This window comes from Mus caroli, chromosome 1 (genome assembly GCF_900094665.2).
Source record: "Mus caroli chromosome 1, CAROLI_EIJ_v1.1, whole genome shotgun sequence".
NCBI classification, from domain to species: domain Eukaryota; kingdom Metazoa; phylum Chordata; class Mammalia; order Rodentia; family Muridae; genus Mus; species Mus caroli.
The window spans coordinates 122,034,218-122,047,382 of NC_034570.1; the positions used below are offsets into that span (position 1 = coordinate 122,034,218).

Sequence of the window (13,165 nt, forward strand, 5' to 3'; positions counted from 1 at the left end):
AACTTAAGTACCTATTCTGCCCTGCACAGGTGCTATATTTTTACTGTCTGTAAGTTTATAGCCCTATGCTGTTGAACGACACATGACTTGAGGACAGACGTGCCGCTGTGATGATCTGAGCCTCAGCACTGGGGTAGTCAGCACAAGCATGTGGGAGCTCTGACAAGTTTCTTAATAACCAAGTCACTGTTATTTCTGTCATTCTAGGAAGTAGCAGGCAAACTTAACACATGCAGGCATAAATATGAGTCCCTTCCATTAGAAACTCATTCTGAAGCCTATGGTTCAACCAGAAATTGTACACCATTTGCTCCAAATGCATGTTAAATTCTTGGTATGTGATTTTTTTTGAAGTATTTCAACAGCACTATAGACAAAATATATGAAGCAATGGAATAATAATCAGTTAGCCTCATTGCATGTATATTAAGTCCATACTCAAAATGCAACTGAAAATGAAAAGACTATATTCATCCTATACATTAATGTTAATGGGGTTATCTTTTGGTGAATCAATACCAGAAAAATGATAGATGGCATGCCTAAGCATGTACAATTTCAAAGGAACTGAAAACAGTTCACATGGAGATAGTCAAAAGACAACATTCGTACTACTTAAGGGCATGAAAAGGAATCTCTTATCTAGAACTAAAAAACTCACATTTAAGAAATTTCAAATATTACAAGAGACAACAGTGTATTTATTTCTATTTTTATTACAAATCTTCTTGATATACATTTAAAACTAAAATGTTTACTGCTATAAATAAATATAAATAGGTTTATCTTAATATTACAAAAGAATATGATTTACAATTTGGCTATGAACATGCCATGTCCGAAGTACAAAACCTGTTCATATATAGATGTTACGATACCATCAGACACTATTATACAAATGATCAGTCTGTGAAGATACCTTCCGAAAGCATTTTTACGGGTGAAAACAAAACAAGATTTCCCTGAGAGCAAACTGCAGTGTATCCTTCTTAAATACAGTGAACTATTCCTGACTCAGATCTGTGTGTTTACAGGTAAATTACTAAAGGTGGTCTCCAACCACATCCTCTTAATTTGCCATCAACTAAGTCAAAAGGTTCAACATTCTTCATTTCTTTCTTTCTTTCTATCTATCTATACCTGTTCATCCATCCATCCATCGATGATGTTTGTTTGTTTGTTTGTTTGTTTGTTACTACAGAGTCTCAGGTATCCCATGTTGGCCTGAAACTCATCAGGTAACCCAGAATGACCTTGAACTTCTGATCTTCTTGCCTTCATCTGCCAAGTACTGGGATTATTATAACTGTGTGCTCAGGAAGGAGCTCAGAGATTTAGGCTTGTGGGACAAGCACTGTATCAAGTGAGCTATTTCCCATCCTACGGCAGGATTGTTAGCATAGTCTTCCTTTATAACATTTAGCCAACTCATTTTCATAGAAAGTAGAAATGAAAACATCTTCAGGTCAAGGGTTAAATTAGAATGTGCCACCTCTGTGGCGATTCTGCTTACAAGAACAGAAATTTTGTTTGGGGACTTTGGATTACTTTTGCAATCTAATCAGTATGTTTTAGCTTCCTATTTTAATTGTAAGCTAGACTAACAGGATAGATCTAGCAAAAGAAATCATGATTTCCCTCTCCCCATATTACCATACTAGTCTGAAAATTTTCTACACTTTCCCACACTTTTTAGAAAAGAGACCATACAATGTTGTGAATTTGTCTAGTTTTGAAATATTTCCAAGAGACTTATATGCATCACAAATGCCATACCAAACAAACTTTCTTCGTGCTTTCTTAACATTTCTAACACATCTTGAAGACAATGACAGCATGCAGAACAAACAACACTATTAAATTTATTGTATCCATTCTTCTTGGATAGTCTAACAAACTAGAAGTATTATCAGTAGTTGTATATACTTTCTTCTTAACTCTTCGTTGGCTATGTCAACTAGCCAATGAGTGATAGCATCGCACGCAAAACTGTCAAGGTTATTAAACATGTATGTCCTGAAAGTTAAAGAAAAAATTAATATCAAAATGATTTTATTTACTGACGATAAACATTAACTTTTTAGGTTCAGTGGGATAAAACACTAGAAGAACTGGCTAATTAGGAGCTCAAAACAAATGTCAAATATCTTTACGTAAGTCAAAGATAATTAGAGCCTTCAGCTTACTTCAATATACTTCAGTAATTGTGGAAACAAGTACGAAAGACAGCTTTTTGTATCTTAGCAACCAAGCACACTGAAGATACTTTGAGAATAAGAGCCAATGAAAGACACCTGAGCAACTACATGTAAAGTTTCAATAGATTAAGACAATGAGAACAGTCATAAAAACATTTGCATTAAACTATTTTCAAAAAAGACATAAAAATTATCTTTCATGATCCACACATAAAGTTATAAAAACATAACTCAATGTCGATGTTTCTGGGATAATGGAGAGTCTAAAAGTCAACAAGTGAATAGAAAAACACACAGAAAATAAGATAACCTATTTATGGAGGAAAGTATTTCAACCAAAACATTTTTACTAAGCCCCAAGAACCATCACTCCCTCTTTCAAATACTTCTGGTATAATGGCATGCCAATACTTGTAATTACAATGAGATAAGCCTAGTACAAACAAGATAAAACAATAGTTCAGGAATTAATGCAGAGTAGGAAATGGCAAGGTGGAGGAGGGGCTTAAGTCTACATGGAGCCCTACTATTGTTGTGGTCTCCTAAAATATATGTACATATATGAGATGAGTTTAAGTGGATTTGACCTATACAAGGCATAATAGGCAATCAAACAAAAAACCCAACATCAGTTTAATCTGCTGGTCAGTTGGGTACCATGGTCTCCTCAAAACACTGTAAGCCATTGTCATTACTCTTGGTTACCCTCCTGAACTTGATGGTCAGACACTGTTTCAGGAATCACCATAAGACACTGGGAATGCAAGCTGGGACTGAACACACTCATCACCACTGCCTAACTTCCATAGTAGCTGAAGGTGCTATATATGCTATTCATGGGGAATTCATCAGCCATCTTACCCAGTTATGGACCATGTCAGTGGAGGAAGGACTAGGCTGGCAAGATGTACCCATTGAGACAACAATGACATGAATCTAGTGGAGACAACCAACTGCTGGTTGGATTTCAGGCCTTTCCTAGAGATAGATCTGGTAGTGTTAACTAGTCCAAGTACCCACAGCTAAGTAAGAAACAGGCCCTATGGGAAATCCTCCTTCTAATGTTCTGCTAACTGAGCACAATGTTAAATTGGCCCCAAGTCTCTATTTTTACACCCATAGATCAGGGAAGCTCTTGGTCCTCTTCAGAGATGCTTAGAAGATGCATCTAGATGGTGATTAACACTGACTCACAAGTGCCCAGAGTGCAGATAACGAGAATAAAAGAGATATCTTCACCACAGCCCTTCCTCTATGGCCATGTACGATCTCAGAAGAAGAGTAGTAAGACTCTAAGAACTAGAGGATAGTGGAGGACATTTGTGAAACTGTCTTTTGTTTAGTTTTTTTTTTTAAGAATTTTTTTATTTACATTTCAAATGTTATCCCCTTTCCTAGTTTCCTCTCTGAAAATCCCTTATCCCCTTCTCCCTTCCACTATTCACCAACCACACACTCCTGCTTCCTGGCCCTGGTATTCCCCTATACTGGGGCATATATCCTTGGATGCCAACAAGATCTTATTGACAGGAGCCTGATATAGCTGTCTCCTGAGACGCTCTGCCAGTGCCTAACAAATACAGAAGTGGATGCTCACAGGGTCCCCAATTAGGGAGATGAAGAAAGTACCCAAGGAGCTAAAGGGGTTTTCTAGTTACAACAGAGCTGTTTCACACAGTCTCAGAGTAGCCATTTACAAGACCTCCCAAAATCAAGTCACTGAAAATCCCCAGTTTCCTAGGGAAAGCCTCTCTGAGGTACTCCTGGTAAAGACACTGAAAATATGATGGATGTAGTGGATGCTGGGGGTAGGCGGAGTCAATGTTCTTTGGATGCAGCCCCTAACTCCAGTGGTCAGGACTATGGCAACTCAGACTGGCAGCACTAGGCAGATTCAATAGGTTTTTTAAAAGTCCATGAGATTAGAAGGAAAATCCTGTGGTGTGGGCATAGGAGGATCTTGGAGGGAGGGAGTAGGGACACTGATCAAAACAGTCATGAGCTAAAGAGATAGCTCACTGATTCAAGAACAACGCCTGCTTTTCCTGATGACTGGGGTTCAATTCCCAGAGCCCCTCATACACAGCAGCTCTAACTCCAGTGCCAAGAAATCTACTGACTCCTCTGACCAATAGGGCACTTGACACAGGGGGTACACATATATAGATGCAAACAAAAACAGTTGTGCATATAAAGATAAACAAACCTTTAAAGACATCCATTTATGAAATTCTCAAACGATAAGGTTTTTAAAGTTAAGTGATGATGTGCATCACAGTAAAGAAAGAATCAGGATGTCACCCATTCATTCAACAAACAGTTAAGTTCAACAAACAACTCTGGCAATAACTCAAACTTTGGAAATAAAGAACACTGCTTTTTGAAGGCAGCCATCTCTTGATATGTACTAAGGAATGAAAAACATTGGTTCCAGGAAGCCCTCATAGCTCTAAAATCCACAGATGTCTAAGTTCTTTCTATGACACTGTGCAGTAAATACAGGTAAACTGGAATCTGTAAGCCTTTAATAATGTGTGCACGAGGACTGGAGGTGACTCAGCAGTAAAAACCACTAGCTTTTTTTTTTTTCCCCAGAGAACAGGGTTGAATTCCCAGCCAAGGCAGTTTACTATTTGTAACTTTAGTTCCAGAGAATCTGAGGCCCTCTTCTGGTCCTCAGGCACTAAGTATACTCAGTGACAGGTAAACATGCAAAATCATTAATTCATGTAAAGCCAAAAAAAAGGAAAGAGGAAGCTTTCGTATTTAAAAGCTCCGGCTAGTTTAACAGAGGAAAAAGATCTATATGGGATAAAAAGGAAACTAATCTGAGTTAACATTAAAATGGCGCTTTAATAATAGCATTAAAAGGCAGTTATTATAATTAACTGACTAAAACAGGCAGGAATTAAGTCAGTTTTGAAGTAAATCGGCTGTGCACAAACACTTTGATTTCTGAGTAATTAAACTGCCACGATGAAATAGGATCCATTAAAATCACCCTACTTGACCAGTAGAAGAGCCAACTAGGCCATTTATATTTAATCCCACTCAAAGCACATCAGCTGTTTCGAATAAGGCTTGACTTAACCTCTGCTGTCTAATGCCTGGGTGTTGACTTTATGCTGAGAACCTTTTGATTCTCTTGATGGGTGACAATCTACTTGAGCCTCACTCAAACTCCAACAGGCAGTTTGGTCTTTTTCCATCTTAAGGATAAAAGTGAAACCTCCTAAGCCACAGCCTGCATACAGGACCCTCTGGATTCAAACCAGAAAGATGGAGTTCAGAACTGGTCTGGGTGGCTTAGCTCCTTTCCCATACCAGATGTGGGAAACTGTTTCTTCATGGACAATGTAAAGATGTTATGTGCCAGCTTTTCCAGGATATCTTTGCTTCTCTACAGCACACAGGTATTACCATACATTAAATTCAGTAGGAAGGGAGTAAGTCGTCATATAGTGTGAGGAGGAACGTTGACTTTAATATCATTTTTCTTTGAAATACCATTACTGTCCTTAAAAATACTGGCAGAGACGAGGAGAGAGAGGGAAAGCCATCCCCCAGGGTAGTAATTAAAAAGAGAAAGAGATAGTATTCCAAAAGAGCTCTAAAGCTAAGAATGTGATTTAAGTACAATATTCAAATTTCACAAAAAAAAAGAAGAAGAAGAAGAAGAAGAAGAAGAAGAAGAAGAAGAAGAAGAAGAAGAAGAAGAAGAAGAAGAAGAAGAAGAAGAAACTTTTAAGATCATAGTGCCAGAACACTGATGAGGCCTGGGATACCAATTACTATCTCAGCAGCCTCAAAGCCTTGAGAGGGGAAACTGGCAACACAGAAGCTTCTACATACACAGTAGTTTCACCATTAGAACGCAAGACCAAGAAGTCAATAGGAGAAATGAAGTGCAACCTGCATGTGGTTCCCTTGGACCAGAGACTCAGCAATCAACAGTGCCTGTCACTCACTTGTCTTCTCAGAAGGAAGAGCAAGTAAAATATCCTAAGCCATCTCAGTGCTCAAAGAGCAGGGCCTGGTACTGCTGGGGGAAAGAAGCAGTATTTAAATGTAAGCTTGTTGCAGTCTGATTGAAGGTGGTGACTGANAAAAGATATCATTTCAGAGTAAGAAGGTGCCTTGGACTTCACTCACATTCCGTAGGTTAAATAATTTGAGTCTCAAAGGAAAGTTTTAAAGAGACACTATTTGTAGAGTACAAATGACACAAGTGACCAGGAAACTAATAAAAGCATAATTCTCAAGTTACCAGCAAGACCTTTATCCATAAATGCAATTGTTTATGATCTCAAATTCACTGGGTAATCTATAAAACACCAAACACAAACATAAGTAAGTATTGAATGAAGAGTTGAGCAACTTAGCATAGAGGGTGCTATGCAACAATGGATGCAGTTACAATAATAATGCACATGCCNCCAATCTGAAAGTTGAAGAGATCCAAGGAGAAGTATGTAACTTTTAAAAATGCCATTCTTCAATAAGAGCAGTAATTCCCTGAGATTCTCTGTCAGAGATGCATCTCTGCACTATTTAAAACACTGCAAGATTTTCTGTCTCAGTTGATCACTTTCAATCAATAAGCACAGGGCGAGGCAAACAGGAGGTCCTTGGCAAATAGTTATTTGATGTCATTGAACATTGATGCTCTTTTCCTTTATTATTGTTGTGCATTGCCACAGCAATAAAACCCTACTCTTAACCCCAGGTTCAGGCAGGTTTCTATGAGTCCAAGGCATCTGCATAAAACTATCTCAGAGAAAGAACAAGGACCCCATACTATGACTTCATGGAGACTCATGCCTTCATCTCTTGCTACTTGGGCTAGAATTGCTCATGTCCCTTATAACCTGTAAGCTTACACAGACTCTGTCTCATAGATGAGAAAACTGGGACCCAAGAAATTAACTTAATTGTTGGGTTAAATATTCACTAAACAAAAGAAGTCAGATTGAAACCAAAGTTTGACCGATTTGTAAACACAAGTTCTTTTGTTGTTTTTCTTCTGGATGATGTCAACCTAAAAGGCAATAAAACTATACTGATCTCAATACTGCCAAAGAGAGCTAACTCACAGAGTAAAAAGATTACTTTTCTATATGTAAAAAGTACAGGCATATAGAAAACATAGATTTATGATTTACAATGCATGCATGGAATTAATATTTCATGAGGTGTGGTTAATCAGGGGAAAAGATGCTTAACAGATTCTTGTCAAAGAGAAGATTAGAATGAGAGATGGGTAGGGAATGGATTCTGGCAGAGCCAAGGATCACAACATTTAAAATTCACACCAGTGGCATTGATAATGCAAATTAAGAAGATCTGATGATTTCTATCTTCTCTTAGAGGAATTAAATGGGAAAAATGGCAAATTTCTAGTATATTGTCATATAGTGGACAAAAGCTTTTTGCCAAGTGAGAATGAAGGAGCTCAATAAGAACGCAGTATAACAATATATAAGCATGAAATTTCAGTGATGCCCAAGTCTCAGTGTTCTCACTAGCAGGTGAAATTAAAAACACTCCCAGTTGTCCATAAAGAAACAAAAATGAATAAACAGCCACTTTTCCCGTAACACGGGTCTCATCTTTACAGTGAGTTAACAGGATACAATTAAGCAGTGACACTTGCGCCAGATGCCTGACTGCAGGAATGAGCTGTCAGAACACAGGTAAACTAGAACAGACCCTCAGTAAGCTTCCTGAAAACAAGTATACATACTTATGGAAATTTCAAATATAAAACAAGAGGGGTGAATTCATCAGCTGAGCCTGTGCCTGATGCATACAAGGCCTGTGCTATACCCCCAGAACCATAAAAACTACATTTATTTTTAAAAAAAAATGTTAAATAGCCAGTATCTCAAATCTACAGTAAATATCACTGAGCAAACAACAGACAGTCAGATGTTACACTCATCACTTTGGCAAATCAATCAGGAGATGTTTTTTCATTAGCTTACAATACATTTATTTCTATTTAAAATAGAAAATGTACAAAAGCAATTGCCCCTGCTGTGATATCTCTAACTAAATCTTTAGCTTAAATGTAAACTAAGTATGACAAATATCCATAGAAGTAACAATAGAAACCNAGTNCCTGTTTTCAGGGCATNTCCCTTAGCTAATGCATTCATTCATGTATGAAAAGGGGATATCAGTGATAAGTACAAAATGTTAAAATACACATCTTTTCATGAAAGGATATTTACAGTTGCACATGACTTTGTATGCTGCTTTGCTATTTTTCTATTTAACAAAGTCTCTTACCATTTTGTTCAGGGGGTGGTTGACCTTATTAATGAGTNACAGTAAATATAATATACAAAGAAAAATACTGACCAAATGCTAAAAGGATTCACAACACAAGATATGTTTTACCCTTGACAACCATATTAGCATGTAGAGAATACATTTTAACAGAACTCTGCTTAAAACTGTTACTAGAGTTGAAGGAAAAATATATCTAAAACTGGGACTCTTGCTGGCACTTGGCCTATGACAGAGACATAAAACTGGTCAATGAGTTGGTTAATTATAAAGCTCTTTAGACAAGAACCAAGTTGACCTCTGTTTCTCTTATTCTTCTGCCCCTAAAATGAGCGATTGACACAACGGGCACTCAATGCTACTTGACTGATTGGCCAAATGACCTGAAGCTGTCCTAAGACTGCCTGAGAACAGGAACAGGGTTGAGAATAGGAAGGAGCATACTGGATGCCTAAAGGTGTCCACAAAACAAGCCGATTAAAGGGATTTACCCATCTTCCCTTAGGTGCCCAGAAACACTGCATTTTGATGGTTTTCCTGAGACAGTTATAAGATAAGATTCTCTTCCAGAAATATGGACTATGCTTCCCACAGTGATGGCAATTTCTTCTAACTCCCTGTGAGTCAAACTTACCATATATAAAATGGTCGCCACCTAACAAATAAGAGGAGAGGGGGAGAAAAGAATTATAAAACTCAACATTTTAACTTTTCATTAATTTGCCGACAACTTAATATATATGAATATATATTAACAGCTATACATAAGATCAAACTTTCACAAATTAAAAAAAACTAATTTATACATATACATCATATAGATATTTGAACATACATACATTATTTACTTCAGCAACATAAGCAATAATAAGTTCTACTGGATAGAGCTACCAATATAGATATTTGAACACAACCACACATTATTTACTCCAGCAACATAAACATAATAAGTTCTGCTGGATAGAGCTACCAAGGTCAACATAAGCCATGACAGCTCTAGAACACCAAAACAAATATCACATGCATTTTTTTTAGATGACTTGAGGACAAGAGATAAGTTTAAAAAGCTTAAATAAAAAACAAATGGCAATATAATCTATGATCAAAAACTATGAACCCAAGTATAGAGAACAGGCATGTATTCCTAGCACTGGGGAAACTGGGGCAGTGGGTATTGAGAGGTCAAGACCAGCCTGGGATATATAATGAGATTATCTTAAAAACAAGAAAAAGCCCAAAACAAAAAACTGTCAGAAACTGAAGTCCCTTTCTGCAGATATTAATGAGACTCTCCATTTCTTTGCCATATTGTGCATGTCTATGGAACGCCTGGAGACTGTTGGACCCTGTAGTCTTAGTTATGTTTCCATTATCACAACATTAGACCTGCCCACAGGAAATCTGAACAAAATCCACTGACCTGAGTTAGGCTCTCCTTTGTTTGAAGATGTTCTTGTTGGATGACGTACCGTTGTCTTGGTAACAGGTACATTCGGGGTTGCTGTAATATGAGCAGAAGTGAATCTTTGTGTAACAGTATGGAGACCCTTGGTCATTGAGAAGTGTGAAATGGTGGGCCTTTGTGTAGCTGGCCAATTCTGTGTCAATGAAGGTTTTGCTGTGGCAAATGTCTGGGCTGTTTGTGCAGTTTGTACAGCAGAAGAATTAACTGTGGTGGGATGCTGGGTTATTGGTGGGGTTTGTGCAGATTCAATAGTTGATATGAGGAACATCTGAGCTGTTGCTGGTTTTGTGGCTGAACTTTTTGCTGTGTTAGTTTTCTGAGGTGTTGGTGAGGCTTCTACTGTAGCTAGGACAATTGCTGTGTTCATTTTCTGAGGTGTTTGTGGGATTTCTGTAGCTGGGCCATCTGTGTTGGCTTTCTTTGGTGTTGGGGAAGCTTCCGTAGCTGGGACAATTGCTAGGTTGGTTTCCTGAGGTGCTGGTGGGATTTCTGTAGCTGAAGCATGTGCTGTGCTGACTTTCTGAGGTGAGATTTCTGTAGCTGAGACAACTGCTGTGTTCATTTTCTGAGGTGTTGGTGGGATTTCTGTAGCAGAAACATGTGCTGTGTTGGCTTTCTGAGGTGTTGGTGGGATTTCTGAGGCTGGGACATCTGCTGTGTTGGCTTTCTGAGGTGTTGGTGGGGCTGCTGTAGATGGAATATTTGCTTTTGTAGGTTTCTGAGGTTTTGGTGAGACTCTTGTATCAGGAACATTAACCATGCTGGGTTTCTGAGACATTGGTGGCACTCTGGTACTTAGAACATGAACTCTGGTGGGTTTCTGAGGCATTGCTGGGACTCTTGTACCTGGAACTTTAACTGTGGAAGGTTTCGGAGGTGTTGGTGGGACTCCTGTATTTCGGTCATTTTCTGTTGTGTGTTTCTGAGGCGTTGAGGGGATTACTGTACTTGGAACATTAATTGTTGGTTTCTTCGTTGGGACCTTGGATTTCTCTATAAGAAAACAATGTAAAGTTAAAAATTTGCTAAATCTTGCTGACCATATAAAGCTTCCCTAGTCATTACTTGCTCAATGACTGTTCTTTCTCTCCCCATAAACACCTAGAGAGGACTGTTAGAAATCCAGCCCTTATTATGCCCCTCATCTATTTCATTTTTTAATCCATGCATATTAACTGTACATAATAATGAGTTTCATAAAGATATGTACTATAAATAAACAATGTATTTTGACAATATTAACTTCTCCTTTCTCCCATTATTCTTTTTTTCTTTTTTTTTCTTTTTTTTAAAATTTTTTATTTTTTTTATTTTATTTTTTATTTTTTAAATTTTTTAAATTTTTTAAATTTTTATTTTTTAAATTTTTTTTATTTTTTTAATTTTTTAAATTATTTTATTTTTTCTCTCATTATTCTTATCCATTCCCTCAGTCTCATTTCTAATTTCTCAACTAAAAACCATTATACTAGGTAAAATAAATCAGTCTGAAAGATGAATAGTGACTGTTTTCTCTCATTAGTGGATCTTAGATTTTATATAGCTATATAATATCATATATATGGATATATATATGTACATACATATATATGTACACACACATATATAAGATGAAAGTAGAGGCTACATCATATCTATATGTGACTAAACTAGACTTATACTAATATAACATTTCATTATTTGCACATATAAGTTTTTTCTATATAAAGAAAAAAGTTAGAATAACATCCCATTATGTGACACATCTCTCAATTTTCTCTTTAAAAACTCTCTCTTCCACTCACACCAAAGCATGGTTTTATATGAGTATGACAGCAGTTACTTTGTCCCTTTTCTTCAGGATGACCTAGTGAATCTGAAGGCTTACTCCTTGCCAGCTGCCTTTGGCATGGTTTTACTAACCGCTTTCAGGCAGCCCTGAGTAAGATTGAACTTCATGGAGTCTTTGATCCTTCTAAGATTTGTCTTCTTCATCCCAACACCAAGGATACAAACACAAAAGCAAATTAAGTCATTGCACTTTGTATGTTCCCTCTGAAACATCACATTACCTCCCCTTAAGTTATATAACTCCGGGCCAATTTTAATACACTAACAACAATTTAAAAAAAAATCCCAGTGTAGATTGCTTGACATTCATTGTGGAGAATGGTTTAGGTAAGTCACTTTTTACACGGACTGTCCCTGAAGTGACAACAGGTTATATCCACTAATAATGCCCCCTCCATACACCAGACACTTTGTTCTAAGTTTCTATAAGATGGTATACGTATTTTTTTCCTGCTTTTTCTTGAACAACAAAAAAGGTCTATGTCACAGTCTACTTATAAGGAACAAAACAAAATTCCTGCAGGCAAACATCAATGGCAAGACTGGAGGTAGTGACATCTCTAGAGAGGCTACTTATTTTAAGGCACTCATAAGGATGTAAAAATGATTCTTTGTTCCCCTAAATTCCTGTTTTCAATCCAAAGGGTTTGCACACTCCCACTGAGCTTTAATTTTCTCATGATTTCCCTTTTGTTCCTGATGACTGTTCTAAATTCCAGGGTAGTCAGGAAGGATGCGGTGAAGAAACACCACCAAGGTTGGAGGGCAGGAGTCACTTTTGGGACATGTGGTATATGTGACTTAAAAAGGACCACATGTCATGATGGGTTCAGCTCTCCTCTGAAATTCTGTTTAACACAAACCACTGGTGGATCACCGTACTCCATTGTTAATACGTTTTTTTATCCCTTTTTCTTTTGTTTTTTCCTTTTAGCTATGGTAATAGGTATGTGGAATTCTCCACTGGTGACTGCAGATCGGTCTCGTTCTTTCTTGTTCTTTCTGTGCATTTTGTTGATACTAATATTAATCTACTCAACAAGGGACCAGAAGCAGGTGGTCATTCTAAGGTCAGGTGTCTAAGCGTTCTGGCATTGATTATTCAATAAAGAAGAACCCATCTGTGCAGCACAGTGCCTTGGGCACATCTAAAGTAATTCAGTTTTCTATATACCAAGTTCAGATTGAGCACCAAATAGTGTTTGCACTCTGGTTCTGGCTCAATATCACTGTAGATAGTGTGATAAGGAAGGACAGCAGCACACAGGTCCTAGGACAACAGGCCAGTCCTGGGGCTTCACTCCAACTCCCTCCTACAGCTATCAACTGCTCTGCCAGAACCTTCCATGCATCCCTAATCTTCCTGGGCTTGGTGGGGAAG

At 37.6% G+C, this 13,165-nt stretch overlaps 1 protein-coding gene across 1 annotated transcript in view; it reads right to left on the minus strand.

Moving 5' to 3' along the window:
- Window positions 1–726: 726 nt before the first annotated feature.
- The window catches only part of Cd55 (CD55 molecule (Cromer blood group)), a 23,163-nt gene continuing 10,724 nt past the window's right edge, over window positions 727–13,165 (minus strand). Inside the window, exons 7-11 of the mRNA XM_021173946.2 lie at window positions 10,903–10,947; window positions 10,650–10,800; window positions 9,910–9,992; window positions 9,124–9,144; window positions 727–2,016 (exon numbers count right to left, since the gene is read on the minus strand). Coding sequence (XP_021029605.1) covers window positions 1,958–2,016; window positions 9,124–9,144; window positions 9,910–9,992; window positions 10,650–10,800; window positions 10,903–10,947 — 359 coding nt within the window. The 3' untranslated portion in view covers window positions 727–1,957. The remainder of the gene's footprint in view (window positions 2,017–9,123; window positions 9,145–9,909; window positions 9,993–10,649; window positions 10,801–10,902; window positions 10,948–13,165) is intronic.